Genomic DNA, 20,361 nt, shown 5'->3' with positions numbered 1-20,361 from the left:
ACAGTCAATCAAGCACTTCTGAAGACAAGTTTTGCAATTTCAGGTGAGACTTGACCTGTTCAAAACTGTCTGGACTGCCTTGAGGTTGTACTGTTAAGAGGGAATATCAGTGGCAAGACTTTTGCACAGTAAAGTCTCTCAAAAAGCAATGGGATCATTGACAAGAGAATCTGTTTGTAACCATGTTGGCTGCAGAACAAATATTGGTCAGCCCAGAGAGAACTCCCCTGCTCTTTTTTGTTTCCAATAGCATCTTCACATAAGACAATAACATATAGGAACAGGATGAGGCCATTTAGCCCATCAAGTCTGCCGTGCCATTTGATCCTGGCTAATATGCTTCGCAACTCTATTCTCCTGCCTTCTCCCCATTACCTTTGATTTCTATTTAATCAACATCCTATCTATGTCTGTCTTAAATACACTCAATGACTTGGCCTCCACAGCCCTCTATAACAATGAGTTCCACTGATTCAACAAGCTCTGGCTAAATAAATTCCTGCTCATAGAGTCAGAGAGAGATACAGCATGGAAACAGACCCTTCAGTCCAACTCGTCCATGCCAACTAGATATCCCAATGGGATATCCCTCAGTTCCTTCATTCTGAGACTGTGCCCTCAGGTCCTAGTTTCTCCTACCAGTAGAAACATTGTCTCCATGTCCATTCTATCCAGGCCTCTCATTATTCTATAAGTTTCACATCAGCCTGCAAGAACAGATTTGATGTTGTTTTAAGGTCTAATCTGAAAGATAGATGCAACACTCACTTCAATTCCACACTGGAGTGTCTGCCTCAACTTGTATGGTCACATCCTTAGAATAGGTAACATTGAAAAGGATGCCACTTTTTTCCCCAGGGCCTCTGAGCTGTCTGTTAGTCTGCTGCATAAGGATTTTACTGTGATTTCCCCTCCCCAGCAGCCACTGATACTGACAAAGCATCAGGGAGTGGACACCTGAGTTAGCGGACTCCTGAGGGAGCTGTAGGTGGTGAACCGGTGATGTTGACAGAGAGAGAATGGGGACAGGGAGATGCACTAAACCTTATGCTACAGGTTGAGACTTGGAGACAAGAGAAGAAAAGTAGAGAGAAAAAGTGCTGAAAGGAACTGAATTCTCTGCAATAACAAGGAGCTCCAGCTGAAATAGTTACTTATGCTGAATCATAGAGAGAACTTACAGCCAACGATCTGGAATATTCTGGGCTCATATTCCTGCTATTTGCTTCAGATTGTTGGCTAGCATCGTGCAAAACATATTGGGATAGCACTCTGTAATGCCACCATCCCTTTCCACAGCAGTCAGTTTGTCACGAACATTGAATCTTTGGAAATCCTCAAAGACTCCTTTCAGATTCCACCCCGACCCCCCCCCCCCCCACCCCCGCCTCCCAGAATGTTCCTAGGGTGATATTCTACAAGGAATAAGTGTTATTAATCATGCCTCGTTATTACTTCAGACAGAGCTGCAATGCATTATTAAATGCAACAGTGATTTTGTTTTCCAAAAATGTATTATTCACATTGCGTCAGCAGAAAGCCTGGGGAATGTGATCTGATTGATGATGGTGTGATTGGTGACCAGCAGACGCTGCTATTCACTGCCAACACCAGCCGGAGCCAGAGTACCAAGTGAAGGTTATCATCAAATCCTAGCTGGATACATTTATTGACAGGTCTTCGATACGAGAGGGGGGGGGGGGGGGGGGAGTCTGAAATGGGTGAAGCAAATATGGTAAGGAGTTTACAAATGCCTTTAGGAATTTCGTGGGAAGAAGTTGGGATGGGTAGAGGAATTCTGTCCGGGTCAATTCTACTGTTGCATCTGCCGTAGACAATGTCGGACTCATGAGGGTCGAAAATGACAATTGGTTTGGTTATCAGCAATCTGCCCTCCTCACTCCAAAGTCACAAGGCTCTCCCATTGACCCTTAAGATGCCGCTCTCAAAACACTGATTCAGTCTGATACATAAAAGATATGACAATTGGATAATTGTAAGGCATTGCAAACAGATATTCTAGAAATGAGAGGCTGGTCTGTCAGCTTCTGCAGTAGATGCAGCTTAGATTCCTCAGTGTGAACCATGCCCCACGATGAACTCTGATGGACTCACAGTGTGAATCTGTGAACTTCCTCTTCGCCGTTAAAATTCGCAGCATCTTCTATTTGATTTCAGCCTTTTGGTCCCTTCAGCCTCTATATTGGGCGAGGGGGGTCGATGAACCATGCCTTGTAGTTTGCTGCATTAAGGCATGGACAGGGGCTAGTGGTGTCTCACACACAATGCAGGTTTTCCACCATGTCTGATGGATTAACTCTATCTCTACACATTGGAGATGACAAGGTCCCACATCCAAAACTTGCAATCTAACCAAGGGCTTTTGCTTTCTTTTACTAACATGTTTTATTTCCAAAAGCTTTTAGTGCTAAGATGTAGGATATCATGATTGCAAAGTACCATATACGCGCACACTGCACCACATTCACTCCCGTCTTGCACTGTCGCAGAATTTTAAAAAAAGCGTTGGGCTCTTTTCCGTCTCTGGTCTATTCACCCAACCCCCCTCCCGAAAATCCCACCCATCGTTTGCTCTTGACTTTCGGGATTGGTCCCAGTTGACATCATCCGAATGTCAGTCAAGATCCCAGGCCAATCCAGCGGGGGCTCGGCTTGTTTAAGAAGGCTCTGGGAAGAGTGAGTGGACGGGGAGGGTGTAGTTTTGTTGGCGATTTGATTGGCGTGGTTGCGATGGCGACGGCGGCCGGGGTAGCGATGCTGCCCGGTGCCCCGGAGCAACGGGCGGCGGCGGCCGAGCAGTCTCGGGATCAGGTTCAGCACCACGGACAGCGACCGCAGTCACCAGCGCCGTGCAACCGACACACTTACTCTGTTCTGATTGTCATTGGGGAAATCGCCACAGACAACCAACTGAGATCAGCAATTCTCCACGTTGAACAAGGTGAGGAGACCGCCCAGTAAATACAATAAGAAAGGATTAAATGATTAAGATAATTCTCCAACCGGAACCGGGCGAACTGCAATGTATTTTGTTTTTGAAGATCAAAGTGCATGTAAACTATTTCAATGCAATCTAAATAGCAGCCTGTTGCAGATAGAAAGTTTTGCTGAAATAAGATTATTTTGCACTCTTTGGTGACAGCTCGACCCCTTCCCCCCCCCCCCCCCAATACCACGGTGTTGAATCCACAGGCGATGCAGTTTCTAGCCTCTCCTATTTATCAGCCGCATGTCCTTCCTTTGAGCCTATTCTTGTTATACAATGATCGACATTTTCCGGAGAAATGTTGCGTAGCTTGACAAACTCTGTTGAAATCACGTTTCAAAGTATGAAGGGTATCCCCAATATTTTTAATCAACATGTTCAGTTGTATTACAAGACATCTCAGGAGTAAGATGGGACTTGAACCCGGATTTTCTGGTCCCGTAGATAGCGCTACCGTCAGTGCACCACAACCCCAGCTCAGCTACACGTGGCTTTGAGGTCTGAACATCACCATGCAAATGTTGTGCTTAGATTCTTGAATTCCTGGGAAACCCCCAAACCACAACATTTCTTGCCGTTTATCATGAGGTTGCTGGGTGTGTCTATCACCAGAGCCCTCTTACAGCTGTTTCCTAAATACCAAAAAAAAACTTATTTCAACAGCTTTCCCTCTGGGCCGTGGCAGCTGTCTTTTGCAAGTTGGGGACGGAGACAGAAAACATGCCACAGCATCTTCAGGGTGTGTACTGCTGTTTGCTCGGGTTCTCAGCAATATGTTGGTATTTTCAACAAGTCCCAGGGAATACCTCTGTATTCATATGTGGGAGTCTGTCAGTACTTGCAGGGTCCCTCAAGAGTAGGTTAATATTTGCAGGGTCTACATGGAGATTATGTTAACATTCTGGGATTTGAACAGAGGGACATAACCCATTTTCCAAGACTTAGGGATAAAATTTCCCCAAGTGCTTCATCAGGCGGAATTTGACACAGCATCATTTAAGGACGTATTGGGAACATGGCCTAAAGCTCAATTATTGAGCAACATTTGCAGGAGCATCTTAAATGAGCAGAGAGGTAGGGGAACAGAGAGGTCTATAGTACTAAGGTGCAGGAGGAGGCTGATCAGCCTTTGAAGCCTGTTTCGTTAATGAGGAGAGACCAGAGCTTGGAGTCCAGGAAGCTGAAGGCACAGCTGATGCTAGTTGAAGCTATCAACATCAGAGATGCACAAGAAGCCAGAATTAAAGGAGCCTGGATCACAGAGGGTTGCAGAGCTGGAGGGAATTATAGAGGAAGGGGCCAGAGAAGCATGGAGAGATTCAAAAATTCAGATATTGCAGGAGTGGGAGCCAGTACATGTCAGCAAGCATAAGGCTGCTCAGTAAACAAGACTAGTTGGCAGATATTGGCAGTGTCACAAACGTAGAACTGAACAGTCCTGGTAGTGGATAGGATATGGAGTCAGATGGTCAGCTCAGACTTGGGTAGGATGTCAGTGATGAAAATGTGTTGCTGGAAAAGCGCAGCAGGTCAGGCAGCATCCAGGGAACAGGAGAATCGATGTTTCGGGCATAAGCCCTTCTAGAGGAAGGGCTTATGCCCGAAACGTCGATTCTCCTGTTCCCTGGATGCTGCCTGACCTGCTGCGCTTTTCCAGCAACACATTTTCAGCTCTGATCTCCAGCATCTGCAGCCCTCACTTTCTCCTCTAGGATGTCAGTGACCCCTCTGAGCTGTATGGAATTGCTGCACATGCAGCAACTTGCTATATCCTGTGTAGAGCACAAGCACCTTCTCCACGATGGAATAATCATACAGCGTAATGAATCGGTTGCATACAAATATTAAAGACTGTATTGATGCCAAGATAATGAATAATCTGACTCAGCCTCTAACAGTGGGCCATGGGAGGGAGTGTGTCGATGTTGATGGAAACTGTGTCAATTGGCCTTCAGGGGCTGTGAATCCTGTGGTATCATCTTGGAAAAAACTGGAAAACCTCTTGTACATCAGTCCTGTCAGCTGCAGCCTTGGTGGGGTCCAGGAGAAGGATGTTCAGCCCTTGAATCTGTTCTGTCAGAGCAGGAGAACTCCAGAGCTTGGGGGCCCAGCTAACTGTGCAAGCTGCTCTTTAATACCAGCTGGCACAATTCGGATATGAAAGCACTAAGTTCTCTAATTCCCTTATCCACTGCGGGAGGGGCACAACTTCTTGAGCACATCTGCTGCTCCATCTGTCAGTCTAAGTCGGTAACTGTGTTATGGGAAGACTGTAACAAAACATGGAATAAATTGTCTCAAATGCACTTCCAAAAGGCAAGGTTTTACCTGCGCTGAGTTCATCAGAGAACACTGACCAGTTAGAGATTGACATTAAGCAGAACACAAGAGGTACATTGTGATTGGCTGACAAACCTTCCTGCAGCATTTACACTCAGAGTCATATTGATGTACAGCACAGAAACAGACCCCTCGGTCCAACCCATCCATGCCAACCAGATATCCCAACCCAATCTAGTCCCACCTGCCAGCACCCAGCCCATATCCCTCCAAATCCTTCCTATTCATATACCTATCCAGATGCCTTTTAAATGTTGCAATTGTACCAGCCTCCACCACTTCCTTTGCCAGCTCATTCCATACACGTACCACCATCTGCTCGAAAATGTTGCCCCTTGGTCTCTTTTATATCTTTCCCCTCTCACCCTAAACCTATGCTCTCTAGTTCCCCTACCCCAGGGAAGAGACTTTGTCTATTTATCCTATTCATGCGCCTCATGATTTTATAAACCTCTGAGGTCGCCCCTCAGCCTCCGATGCTCCAGGGAAAACAGCCCCAGCCTGTTCAATCTCTCCCTGTTGCTCAGATCCTCAACCCTGGCAACATCCTTGTAAATCTTTTCTGAACCCTTTCAAGTTTCACAACATCTTTCCGATAGGAAGGAGACCAGTATTGCACGCAATATTCCAACAGTGGCCTAACCAATGCCCTGTACAGCCGCAACATGACCCCAACTCTTATACTCAATGTTCTGACCAATAAAGGAAAGCATACCAAATGCCACCTTCACTATCCTATCTACCTGCGACTCTACTTTCAAGGAGCTATGAACCTGCACTCCAAGGTCTCTTTGTTCAGCACTCCCTAGAACCTTACCATTAAGTGTATAAGTCCTACTAAGATTTGCTTTCCCAAAATCAGTGCCTCACATTTATCTAAATTAAACTCCATCTGCCACTCCTCAGCCCATTGGCTCATCTGATCACAATTTCGTTGTAATCTGAGGTAACCAATTTTGGTGTCATCTGCAAACTTACTAACTATATCTCTGAAGCTCCTATCCAAATCATCTGTATAAATGGTGAAAAGTAGTGGACCCAGCACCGATCCTTGTGGCACTCTACTGGTCACAGGCCTCCAGTCAGAAAAACAACCCTCCACCACCACCCTCTGTCTTCTACCTTTGAGCCAGTTCTGTATCCAAATGGCTGCTTCTCCCTGTATTCCGTGAGATATAACCTTGCCAACCAGTCTATCGTGGGGAACCCTGTTGAGCGTTATCTGAGGATAAACATCAAGGCACCTTAAAAATCTCAGTGTTAAACACAAAGTCAAAGGTGGAGCTGATACAGGGTTACAATTCTTTTGCCTTCAATCAATTTGAGTGTGGTCAAAATGACTTTGGAGGATCCCTTCTATTTCACCAGGAAATTTGCAACATGCTCCTTAAAAATCCAATTTTTTAAAAAACTCATTCACAGGGTGAGGATGTCACTGGCTAGGCCAACATTTAATGTCTATACCTAATTGCACAGGGGGCACTTAAGGGTCAACTACAGATGAGTCCGGAGTCACATGTAGGCCAGATCAGGTGAGGACAGCAGTTTCCTTCCTTAAAGGACATTAGTGAACCAGTTGGGTTTTTCCAACAATCAAAAATGGTCAGTAAACTCTTAATTTCAGATTTTTAAAAAACTGATTGGATTCAAATTCCTCTGTCTGTCATGACAGGATTTGAACCCAAATCCCCAGAACATTATGTGGGTCTCTGGATTAATAGTCCAGTGATAACACAGCTAGGCCATCACCCCACCACCCCCACCCCTACTTTGGGCAGTGGGTCTGCACCATCCCTGGCTTGGCTTTGTCAGTGTTTGCCATTTGCCAGGCCAGACTGCTCCCTGCCACATTGAGCAAACCCAGTGAGGAAGGTGGGGTTTGCTGACTCCTGAAACTGTGATGTACATTCAGTCCCACCCCAGTGGGTGCTGCTGGTGATTAATCTTTACTTCCAAAAAGAACAGTGCAGTTCTGACAGACACCTCTTTTCCAGCATTTAATACTTGCAGCTACTAATAAAGAAAAAAGAAGCAAGCATTTATGTAGTGCCTTCCTCAAAGTCCCAGATTTGTCTGTCCAGTGAAGTACTTTTGAAGTGTAGTCCCTTTAGTAATGTAGGAAACATGGGTACCAGCTTGTGCACAAAGAACGATATGATAACGGCCAGGTCATCAGATTGAACGATATTTGGTTTAGATTAGATTAGATTCCCTACAGTGTGGAAACAGGCCCTTCGGCCCAACCAGTCCACACCAACCCATTTCTCTCTGACTAATGCACCTAAAACCATGGCAATTTAGTATGGCCAATTTACCTGACCTGCACATCTTTGGATTGTGGGAGGAAACCCACACAGACACGGGGAGAATGTGCAAACTCCACACAGACAGTTGCCTGAGGCTGAAATTGAACCTGGCTCCCTGGTGCTGTGAGGCAGCCGTGCTAACCACTGAGCCACCGTGCCGCCCCAGGATGAGTATCAGTTGCTGCATGCAGGTAAACCCCTCTGTTGTTCCTCAAACCATGACGACCGTGACTTTTATATCCACACGAGAGATCAAATGGGGGCCTAAAATGAACATCTCATCTGAAAGGCAGCACCAGGAGAATCAGAGAATGCTCAAGAAAATCAACAGGTGTGGCTGCAGCTGTGGAGACAGAAGCAGAGGTAACCTTTCAAAGCCATTATGACCTTTCTACAGAACTGGACACAAATGTTGATTCTGTTTCTCTCTTGACAGGTGCTAGCAGACTTGCTAAGTGTCTCCAGCATTCTCTGTTTTGTTTAGATTTCCTGCGATTGCAGAATTTTGCTTTTATCCAAGAGAATCAGTCTGAATTAACTGAACAAAAGTCTATGGGGGTGGGATTTGAACTGATGTCTTAAAGACTGACTCATCTCAGTAACAATAGCTGATGATTGCACTCTTTCTCAACTTACCTCACCCTCACCACCATTTTCTCCTTTATTAATCCTAATTTTCTTTCTAACCTTCTTTAAAGGACATTGGGCCCTTACTGAAATTTCTATTGATTATTTAAAAATTATCAGTGCAGTTGCTGTGAGGTGTGTTTACATGTACGTTGAATTATGCAAACATGATGGCTCAGTGGTTAGCACTGCTGCCTCATAGCACCAGAGAGCCAGGTTCGATTCCAGCCTTGGGCAACTGTCTGTGTGGTGTTTGCACATTCTCCCAGTGTCTGCGTGGGTTTCCTCCGGATGCTCCGGTTTCCTCCCACAGTCCAAAAATTGCAGGTCAGGTGAATTGGCCATTCTAATTTGCCCATAGTGTTAGGTAAATTAGTCAGAGGGAAATGGGTCTGGGTGGGTTACTCTTCAGAGGATCAGTGTGGACTTGTTGGGCTGAAGGGCCTGTTTCCACACTGTAGGGAATCTAGTCTAATCTATGTCTGGAACTATTAGGGAGGAAACAGCAATGAGTAGTGCTATTAAGACGATGAGCGATGATTTACCCTCTTGGAATAGACAATAACCTGTGACACTGAGCTACACAGACCAGACAGGCTCCAATCCTCAGTCCACGCAGAGTCAGCTGAGGTACCTGACTCTGAGACAGTGTCCCACTCCACAGCCTTGAGCAAAAGGTCAAGGTTAACATGAAGGCAGTACTGAGGGAATGCCATCTTCCAGCTGAGCTGTTGCTTTCTCAAGAAGGACATAGATAATCCATGTCATCAGTTCAAAGAGTACAAGAATTCTCCCTGATGTCATCTCCCAGATGCACAATGCTTACAATGAATTAGACTGATTGTCCCACAGTTTGAACACTTCATATGAACAAGTGTCATGCATAATGAATAGAATATAAAATGGGAAGCTAATCCCATTAGCATTGCATTAAATTGTAAGTGTAATTAGAATTACCCTAGCATGATAAAATAGTTTAGACTGTCCATTTCACCCTTTGGCAAAATCGTGTCCATTTCAGCAGAATGTCAGAGTGACTTGATATTTTAAGAATGCTTTTCATCCCTGACTAATCTAATAGACTGGAGATGAAGGAAAGAAATAAACTGCATGACATCACAGCATCTGTCTTTTTTTTAGAACTTGGCTGGTCATTCTTGGTCCTTTTAATAGGGATCCAATTATCCTGCATTGCAGGCAAATGGGATTTAGAAAAGAAACTCGATACATCAGCATAGCCTCCGAGAAACAACTGAATCAAAGCCCTGAAGTCACGAGTCATGAGACACATTGGAACAAAACCCAGTCATCTTTAGATTCCGGACCACACCAAGATATTGCTTTGCACTGATGAAAGCATTTATAAATAATTGTGATTGAGAGAATAAATAGTATTTACATAACACCTAACCCACCACCCAAGAGGTATAACAAGGTATAGCAACAGTGGTGGCTCAAGAATAGAGAATGGAAATTTACATCAGATTCAGAAGTCAACTTAAAGTAGATCCCTGAAGGTAATTGTCTATTAAAAGACAGTGACTGTTTGGAATAGTCTGTTGAATGAGATATTAGAGAAGTTGAGGCTCTGGATAATGGATGAGTTAATCAAAGTCCCATAAGGGATTAACTCTTTCAGTTAAATGACCTTTGTTCACCTTTACTTGAGTTTGGGGCTTCTGTAAACGTTAGATGAACTAGCATGAATGTTAATGCACCACACAGCCTGGAGATAGAGGGAGTCACTGAGCAATTGTGAACCAAAACATCCAGTTGGGTCCAACAACGATGCCAGAATGTCCAATGGCTACATGATTGAGAATCAAAGGGCTCAATGATTCGCAAATAAATGCCAGAGGTATCATTGGTTCATTCAATAAGTAGTCAGCATTTGCAATGCATTGCCTGATAGGCTGGTGCAGACAAACTCAGCGGTAATCTTCCAAAGAGAGTTGGACAAATATTTAGAGAAGGTAAGAAATGCAGAGATGTTGGGAAAGGAGTGAGGGACTGGGACTAATTCTTCAAAAGAGCCAGAGCAAACATGATGGGCCAGATATGATGTGCTGTTCCATTCTTTGATTCTAACCGGGGGCAGATGGTAAAACAGACCTGATTCTTGACTTGTGGATCTTGTCTACATCAATGGTAATCTAGGGTGTTCTAAACACCAAGTGACAGAGGGTATGTGGTGTCACCCTTGTGAAGAATGCAACAATGAGCGTTAATGAGCTGCACAACTCTGCTCTATCAGAGGGGCCTGGGAGAGGAGAAAAGATGAAGGGGAGCCCCGTTGCTCAGAATTAATGTTAACAGATTTGAGCAAATGTATGGAATATTGTTCTAAAATGTATGTCTGCTCTAAGACTTCCCGGATGGCACATAATTAAGAAGCGAATTAATCTCCAGGAAGTGTTACCATAATCTGTAGGTCAATGATGTGCTCCTGCAATCATTTGCATGATTTCACTGTCATACACTTATTAGCATAAATTCATTATTATTTTTCATTAGCATAATTTAATTGAAGCACTTTATTAACATCATTTATTTATAGTAATCATCCAAATAATTATTGGTCATGAATCTCTTGATTTTCAGTCCCAAGTCGAATTCTCCCCTAATCTCCTACTCCCTACAATTTGCTCCATTGCTCTTAATTTCCAGCACTGTGCTTCTGTATAAAGTCTTGGTCCATTTTATGTTTGAATAATATTTCTGTGAAGTACCTCAAGATGGTTTCCATGTGAATGGTTTTATACTGTTTGTGGTTGCCACACTCCAGTTTGAACTTTCATCCTGATTAGCTTCCTCCCAGTATTGTCAGTGTTCAATACTTGTGTAAGTTGAAACCTACATGTAGTTAGCTATCTTAGGATTTGATAGAGCTTCTTTCAACATCTTAAACATCTGAAACTAGATCACCCGTTCATCTTCTGTATTCATGGGAATACAAATCCAGTCCAATAATCTAACCTTCCATCTTTGGAATAATTCTAGTGAACTTGTGTCTGAGACCAGAGTTGAGTGTGTTGCTGGAAAAGTACAGCAGGTCAGGCAGCATCCGAGCAGCAGGGGGAAAAAAAAAATTCCTGCTCCTCAGATGCTACCTGACCTGCTGTGCTTTTCCACAGTACACTCAACTCTGATCTCCAGCATCTGCAGACCTCACCGTCTCCTTGTGTCTGAGACCAGTATACCCTTCCTGGGCTACCCAGAACTGAACACAGTTAATACAGGTGAAGTGTAACTCCAGCTTTATAAAAGTCGCTTGTCTTATTTTGACACTCCTGTGTTTTTTTTATTTCCCCCCCCCCCCACACTACCACACTAAGTCACTTGTTTTATTAGTTTTTGTAACTGGTCACGATTTCTATGCTTGGAACCCCAAAACATCTCTGCACGTCTGCAGTTCCCAACATTTTTTAAAAATCTGGTTCATCGTTTTTTGAGTCCAAAGTGGATGAGCTCACATTTTCCACTTGACTCCATCTGCTACAGTCTTGCCCACTCAATTAATCTGTCAATGGCCCTGGGCAACTTTGCTCCCATCCATGTTACTTACTGTGTCACTTAGTGTCGTCAGCAGACTTCGGTACACAGGTCTCTGCTCCTTCACCCACACGGAGTAAAATGCTGTGATCCAATACAGATGCCGGGGGAATAGCACTAGCCTGAACCTGCCTGTCGGGTGTGCAAATTGGCCATTGCATTTCCTGTATTGCAACACAGTTCAGTGACAAATTTCATTGGCTGTTCTGAGCAGGCGTTATATAAATGCACACCCATTCTGTCTTCCGTCGATCGCACCCCTTCTGAAATTTCAGTTAATTATCTTCGGCCAGAATTTACATTTTTGGAAACTGAATATTTACATTAAAACTGTGCTATCTACAACACCACAAAGTGAAACGGTCGCTCTCTGTTGAAAAGCAACTTCCAATTTCAGACCGAGAGACAACAACGTCACAGTTTCTGTTGGAGGGGTTCTGGGGTTGTGGGCGGAAGGTGCACTTACTATTTTTCATTGCTCCCTTGTCAGGTCCCAGTGCACTGATCCGTGTAAGCCCCCGATCGGTGACTAAACTCTGAGGCAAGGACTGCACTGAGCACCCCCTCCCCCAAGCCAGTGGTTTACAGAGGGAAGAGGGTGACATGCAAATGCAGTCAGTTTGCTCGAGCTCAGTGACCTGTGCTGGAATTAAAGCATGCATTAATTTGGAGGGGGGAGGGGCTGGTGGTAAGATCAGGGTGGCTGCGATGCCTCTCACTGGCACTAGTGCAATGCACATATACAATATGTCGTCCTGTGGGTGGAGAAAATAACGAGCAGCTAGAGTTTGCAAAGTTTGGTAACTGTTTCTGAAACCACGGGAAGAAACTTAAACTCAGAAAAATAATTGGCAGTGGGTGGTGTAGAGGAGCGGTTGGTGCAGTCCACCGGTTTGCGGGGGGGGGGGGGGGGGGGGGGTGGCAATTAGTGAAATTTCCCTTTTTCCCCCCAGCAGGAGGCAGTCACATCAGGAAAGGGAGAGAGAGAGCAAACCTTACCCTCTCTGTTGGGGTAGTGGGTCTGCCCACTTCTCTCTGCAATAGTGCCGCTGTCCAACTCCAGCCAAGAGAGGAAATGAAAATCTGTGCCAACCCTGAGACTGAACTTGGATGTGATACAATGTCATCCTGTAGTCAGACCCACTCCCACTCACCTGTGGGGGGGTTTTTATGTTGTTTTATTATTATTCCGTGCTGGGAAATCACTAAGTGCAAGGGCAGATTTTTTTATTTCAAAATATACTTTATTCATAGAAATAAATCTTTGGTACTTGTACAATTTGTCTTTTCGTTCATAAATATATACATTGCATGCCTTAACATTACAAAGAACAGATTGAATTACTCGAATTTACAGTTATCCTATTTACAGTTCCTTTATTAACCATCCAGTCTCTTGTTATTTAGCTGTGGCTTCAGCAGGACCCACCTACTGAGTGGGTGCCCTGTTATACTATAGCAAATGAACCTTTTTTAATCCCAGTTTATGGGGTTACCGTTGTCCATTTGACTGTCCTGTCTCTGGGGAAGTTGTCTGCATCCCCATGGTGAGCACGAACTGCTGGACCCTCGCTGGGCTGAGGTAGCTATCCAAGCCCTCACTGTGGTCATTTACCCGCTCTGGAGTCATTGAGCCGAGGCAAGGGTCCGCACCGTCCAGTTCTGTGTCTGACAATGGGACTGTCAGAGGATCGCAGCTCTCAGTTGTCTGTAGTTGTGGGGCAGTGGGTACCCCCTGGTTCTCACCAGGTGGAAGGTGGACTTCGGGGGGTCCGTTGTTTCCTGGTTGGGAGGAGATGCCCTCCTCTTTATCTACGGCTGGTGGTGATGACATTCTGTGCGCCCGTCTTCCCCGTCCGAAGAGCTGGCCGTCCCTCCCTCGTGCAGCTGTCTTTTCCCCCTTTGCTGGGAGGCTTTGGGGGCCTGGCCGGATTTTCTCTTCCTGTTTTTAACAGGTATCCACTCCTCTGCCTGCTCGATTACCTCCTCCTCCATTGCTTCCATCTGCCCATCGAGAGCTAGGATCAGCTGCTGTGTCTCTCCGCTGGCTGCCCCCTCCTCCACTCCAGCCTGTTCTTCTTTCTGGGTGCCACCAGACTCTGTTTCCCTGCTGTCTAGGTGGACGTTACTGGTCTTTGGGGGTCCACGGCTCGCATTGCCACCTCCAGCCATCTGTGCGTAAGTGGGGATCCCCCCGTCTTGGGCAGGTCTTGTACATGTGGCCCGCCTCTCCGCACATGTTGCAGCTCTTTGCTTCCTGACAGTCCTTAGTCAGGTGACCCTCCTGTTTGCAGTTCCTGCAGATGGTCCCCTTGCAGTCCGCCGCCACGTGTCCCGACTTCCCGCAGGTTCGGCACACTTTCGGCTGCCCTGCATATGTCAGGTAGCCTCTGTTCCCTCCAATTGCGAAGCTCGAGGGTGGGTGGAGAATGTTCCCATTGCCATCGACCCTCAGAGTCACCCTGACCTGCAGGCAGTACACATCTTTTTTTTTATTTCAAAAATATACTTTATTCCTAAAATAATTTGATGGTCTGTACAGTTGGTCATGCCATACATATGTAAACATGTACATACAGAGATCAGAATTTATCATTTTTATCCAGGCCTGTACATTTTTCAATCATATGCCCATGTGATTAGCTGAGGCATCAGCAGAGCCCAAATGACTGCATGGGCCCCCTGTTCTTCGTTAGGCAGGCAGATGTTACACGGTGGTCTTTCCCCACCGCGCCTTGGCGGCAGCTGCCCCAAGCTTCAGCGCATCCCTCAAACGTAGTCCTGGACCTTGGAATGTGCCAGTCTGCAGCACTCAGTCGGGGTCAACTCCTTCAGCTGGAAGATCAACAGGTTTCGGACCGCCCAGTGAGTGTCCTTCACCGAGTTGATGATCCTCCAGGCACAGTTGATGTTCGTCTCGGTGTGCGTCCCGGGGAACAGGCCGTAGAGCACGGAGTCCCGCTTCACGGCGCTGCTCGGGACGAACCTCGACAAACACCACTGCATTCCTCTTCAGACTTCTTCTGCGTAGGCACATTCCAGAAGGTGGTGTGTGACAGTCTCGTCCCCCCCCCGCAGCAGCTTTGAGGGCAGCGTGCATAAAGGATCTCACAGGCAGAGCCCTTGTCACCACCAGCCAAGCCATGTCTTGGTGCTTGTTGGAAAGTTCTGGCAATGAGGCATTCTACCAAATGGCTTTGACAGTCTGCACAGGGAACCACTCGACAGGATCCGCCCTCTCCTTTTCCCGAAGGGTCTCAAGGACACTACGTGCTGACCACTTCCTGATGGACTTGTGATCAAAGGTGTTTTTCTTCATAAATTTCTCCACGAAGGACAGGTGATACGGAACGGTCCAACTACTCGGAGCGTTCTGCGGCAGCGAGGCCAGGCCCATCCTTCGCAACACCGGGGACAGGTAGAACCTCAGTACGTAGTGACACTTGGTGTTTGTTTACCGGGGATCCACGCACAGCTTGATGCAGCCACACACAAAGGTGGCCATCAGGGTGAGGGTGGCATTGGATGTATTTTTCCCCCATTGCCCAGATCTTTGTACAGCAAGTCCCTTCGGACCCGGTCCATCTTTGACCTCCATATAAACTGGAAGATGGCCCGGGTGACTGCAGCGGCACAGGTTCTGGGAATAGGCCAGACCTGTGCCACGTATAACAGCAATGACAGTGCCTCACACCTGATGACCAGGTTTTTTCCCGCGATGGAGAGCGACCGTAGCTTCCATCTGCCCAGTTTCTGCCTCACTTTGCTGATACGCTCCTCCCAAGACTTGGTGCACGCCCCAGCCCCTCTGAACCAAATACCCAGCACCTTCAGGTGGTCGGTCCTAACGGTGAAGGGGATCGAGGATTGGTCGGCCCAGTTCCCGAAGAGCATGGCCTCGCTCTTGCCTCGGTTTACCTTGGCCCCCGAGGCCCGTTCGAACTGGTCACAAATGCACATGAGTCTGCGCACGGACAGCGGATCCGAGCAGAAAACGGCGACGTCATCCATGTACAGGGAGGCCTTAACCTGCAGGCCCCCGCTGCCAGGAATAGTCACCCCTCTCAGACTCGCATCCTTCCTGATGGACTCGGCAAATGGCTCTATGCAGCACACAAACAAGGCAGGAGAGAGAGGGCAGCCCTGCCTGACTCCAGATCTGACTGGGAAGCTATCTGATTCCCACCCGTTGATTGAGACTACACTGACAATGTTGGTGTAGAGCAGTCTGATCCAATTGCAGATTCCCTCCCCAAAGCCCATTTTGGAGAGAACATCTCTCATATACCTGTGTGATATCCTGTCAAAGGCTTTCTCCTGGTCCAGGCTGATCAGGCAGGTGTCCAACCCTCTGTCCTGCACGTAGGCGATCGTATCCCTGAGGAGTGCGAGACTGTCAGTGATCTTCCTGCCCGGCAGATGCAGATGCTGAAGGCAGTGAAACAATCTACTTCCACTGCTCCCAATCTGTCTGCTTGATGTAATTACCGGACAGAAAGGAGCTTTTGTCATTTCTTTGCTGCAATTAAGTAATTATAGCAACACAGTGTTTATCCCGATCTGCAGCTGCGGTCGTCAGGTTCCAGAACTATTAATCTAGAGGAGCTGGGCACAAAACATACCAGGAATCCAATTCAGCAAAGGAGTAGTGTTTTTGTTTAAAAAAAACATTAACTGTATCAATGAGACTTGTCCTACCTGCCTATCTCCTTTTCCACCTATCCACTCCCTGACCTATCACCTTTTCCCTCCCCCACTCACCCATTGTACTTGATGCTACTCTCTCCCCACCCCCACCCTCCTCTAGCTTATCTCTCCACGCTTCAGGCTCACTGCCTTTATTCCTGATGAAGGGCTTTTGCCCGAAACGTCGATTTCGAAGTTCCTTGGATGCTGTCTGAACTGCTGTGCTCTTCCAGCACCACTAATCCAGAATCTGGTTTCCAGCATCTGCAGTCATTGTTTTTACCACCTGAGGAGGGAAGGCGAGCATCTTTACCTAGTCTGGGCCAATATGTGGCTCCAGATCTGCACCTATGGGATTGCCTTATGCAGTAAGATTTGCAGCAGAGGCAATAAATGGTGGCCTTGCTAACTCTATCCCTAGCCATTTGTTTCTTTTTTTTATTGCTTCATAGGAACAGGCAGGAATAGGCCATTCGGTCCCTCGACCCAATTCTATCAGATTATGGCTGATCAACTTCCATATTCCCTTCTGAAATAACTCCACAGAGGCAGGTCACCAAGGCACCCTTTATTTACACTTGAAGAGTATTTGACACTGATCTAGTTCCCTCCGAGCCAGCTCTGAGTGAACAAGACCCCAGAAACTCCTGTTTATCTCTGTCAGCCAGGGCTCCTGAATTGGACCAGATTAACAGCCCCAATCAGGGAACTCATTCTATAAAGTCCACCTGGCTGACCCCGTTACAATCACTACACGTTCTATCCCTGACAACCTCTCATTTCCAAAGAGAATCTATCCAATACCCAATGATCAAACCTCCACTGTCTTCTGAGGCAGAGATGCACAATCCTCAGAACAAAAAACTCTTCCACTCTGTGCAAAAACGGCCTTTCCTAATTATTAATTAATTGGACATTATTTAATTATTAAATCCTTTGCTTCTGGACTCACACACTAAATGAAACATCCTTTCCACACCCACCTTGTCCAGACCATTCGGGATCTCACACACTTCAATCAATTCACTCTGCTAAACTCTGTCCAGTCTGTGCAACCATTCCAGAGAATGTTCGTGTCGAGCCCCACCCCCACCTCCCAGAGAACAGCAAGGCGATGTGAGCCTCTGAGTGTGAGCTGTCCTGTAATGACTCAGTCACAGCCCCATGCTGTCTCTGGACCCCCTCTTGTTCTGCATATTATCAAAACAGAATTGATGAGAATCAGCTGACTTTTTGTAAAGGGTTATTTCCTGTCAGGGTGTTTTGGTTTAGCAACATATTCGGTGGACAATCTCATCCAGACATTGTACTCGCTGACCAGGGGACCCCAGTCTGATAGTGCCTCAATTTTAAAATTTTCATCTTTATTTTCCAATCCTTTCATGGTCCCCGACCCCTCTGTGGCTCTGTGACATCCTCCAGCTTCGCAGCCCCCTCATTCTGAGATCACCCCCTGATTACCATCCTTCTACCAATGGCGACCTTCAGCTGCCTAGGTCCCAAGCTCCGGAATTCCGAATCTCTCTCTCACTCTCCTCTTTTTAAGGTGCTCCATAAATCGACCTTTGGTCATCAGCCCTAGTACCTCCACGTTTTAACTGAAAACACTCCCTGTGTTAGTGTACCGCATTGGCGCTGCTATATAAATGTAGTGGTTGTTATTGAATCTACTGACTGAATGTTCGCATTCAGTTCCGGGCTCCCTCTGCTGGCTGTCCTTGTGATTACACAGTTTGATCCCGCACTGTCTCCCTGCAATGCTGTATCCTCCCCCCATTCAGGCACACCTTAAACATAGCAATGCCCCCCGGAGTGTGTCAACTAAAGAAAAGAAAGGCTTGCATTTATATAGCACCATTCCCAGCTGCAGGGCATTCCAAGTGCTTTGCAGCCGATGGTGTGCCTTTTGAAGTGTGATCAAAAAAAAGGGGAAAAAAAAGACCAGTGGCTCAGTGGTTAGCACTGCTGCCGCACAGTGCCAGGGTCCCAGGTTCGATTCCAGCCTTGGGCGTCTGTTTGCACATCCTCCCCGTGTCTGCGTGGGTTTCCTCCCACAGTCCAAAGATGTGCTGGCCATGCTAAATTGCCCGTAGTGTTAGGTGCATTAGTCAGAGGGAAATGGGTCTGGGTCTGGACTTGGACTTGGACTTCCGGAGGGCCTGTTTCCACACTGTAGAGAATGTAATCTAAAAGTGTGACATCCAATGTGTGCACAGCAAGATCCCACAGGTAACCTGGTTTAATTGAAGGATAAATATTGATCACGACACCAGATCGAACTCAATTACTCCGTTGGGATCGCTTTCTGTAGTCCTCTCCCTGAGCAGGCAGATAGAGTCTCAATGTAGTGTTCCATCCGAAAGTTGGCATTTCCTTGACTGCGCTGTCAGCTGGGATTTTGTGTTCAAAGTGGCATTATAAAGTCACTTCCTTCTGTCTAAGCAGCGAGATAAGATCCAGGAAGATTTGGCCAAGGTTTGCCTGTGTGATTGAGTCAACGCTCGCTCAAGATAGTGACTCAGCATAAATAAACCAGGAGAAAGTGAGGGCTGCAGATGCTGGAAATCAGAGCTGAAAATGTGTTGCTGGAAAAGTGCAGCAGGTCAGGCAGCATCCAGGGAAAAGGAGAATCGACGTTTCGGGCATGAGCCCTTCTTCAGGAATGAGGAAAGTGTGCCAAGCAGGCTAAGATAAAAGGTAGGGAGGAGGGGCGTTGGAAATGCGATAAATAAACTAGGATAAATAAACACTGATGTCAGTGGGAATACAGTTTTTGGTAGAGGATGATATTAAAGAGGTAAACGCTTGGCCAGCTCTGTGAGAGAACACGCAGTCAGTTGGACAGGAGACACTGCTGCAGCATGACTGAGCGTTTCCTCCCTGGTCAGCGAGCGGTGCCAGTGTCAAGGGCATTTGCCACAGAAAAGGAGAAGCTGCTGTTGGTGTCGGGTCGATCAGCTGATGCTGGATCGATGACTGCCCTTGGTACTTGGGATACTCCTGATTCGCAATTTGACTGCTGCAGGGAGCAAGAGGTCTATAACTGACAGCAACAACATAGCTAATGCCTTACACCCACCCCTCTGCCACACTTTTATTCCTGTTTCTGGACAATCCCTCCCACACAACCCACCACCCCAAACATCCAACAGGGAGTGGTGTCAAAGCGATTCACAGCCAACTGTCTGGAAGCAAAAAATGCTGGAAATCACAGCAGGTCAGGTAGTATCAGCAGATCTGCTGTGATTTCCAGAATTTGTTGTTTTCAATACACGTTCCTGCGTCTGCAGTAATTTGCTCCTAGTCAATTGTCTAGCTGTCAGCTTTTGTTCAAGAGATTTAGTATACGACAGCATACTGTAATATTACTGGATGAATAATCTAAAGCTTTGAAGATATGAAATCAAACCCCCACACGGCAGCTTGTCGAATTTGAAGTTGGTTAATTAATAAGCCTGGAATTAACACTGGTCTTGTGAGTAATATTTACCAGATTATTACAGAAGGCTGATTCACTAATGTCAATCGGGGGAGGAAATCTGGTCTCATTACCTTTCTGATTGATGTACAGCGTGGAGACAGACCCTTCGATCCAACTCGTCATCCTAAATTAATCAAGTCCTGTTTGCCAACACTTGGCCCCTATCCCTCTAAACCCCTCCTCGTCACACTCAACCAGCTCAGAAATGGCCAAGTGAGCCAATGCAACTCAGGGCAATAAGGGACTGATATCAAATGCCAGCACTCAAGACTGAACAGTGAGGAAAGCGTGGTCAAGGACAGGAATCCTCCCTGTGTCTCCCAGCTCCAGACCCACACAGTCTCGCCTGCCTCGTTGCAGCC

At 46.5% G+C, this 20,361-nt stretch overlaps 1 protein-coding gene across 1 annotated transcript in view; it reads left to right on the top strand.

Annotated features, from left to right (window-relative positions):
* Positions 1–2,749: 2,749 nt before the first annotated feature.
* LOC122542557 (microtubule-associated protein 1A) overlaps positions 2,750–20,361 on the top strand; it is a 130,498-nt gene continuing 112,886 nt past the window's right edge. Inside the window, exon 1 of the mRNA XM_043680428.2 lies at positions 2,750–2,962. Within this exon, the coding sequence (XP_043536363.2) occupies positions 2,752–2,962 (211 nt within the window). The 5' untranslated portion in view covers positions 2,750–2,751. The remainder of the gene's footprint in view (positions 2,963–20,361) is intronic.

This window comes from Chiloscyllium plagiosum, unplaced genomic scaffold (assembly GCF_037043375.1).
Source record: "Chiloscyllium plagiosum isolate Xiang-an unplaced genomic scaffold, Cpla_swu_hap1 HiC_scaffold_42, whole genome shotgun sequence".
In the NCBI taxonomy this organism is placed as follows: Eukaryota; Metazoa; Chordata; class Chondrichthyes; order Orectolobiformes; family Hemiscylliidae; genus Chiloscyllium; species Chiloscyllium plagiosum.
This window is presented reverse-complemented; position numbering and strand designations above follow the sequence as displayed.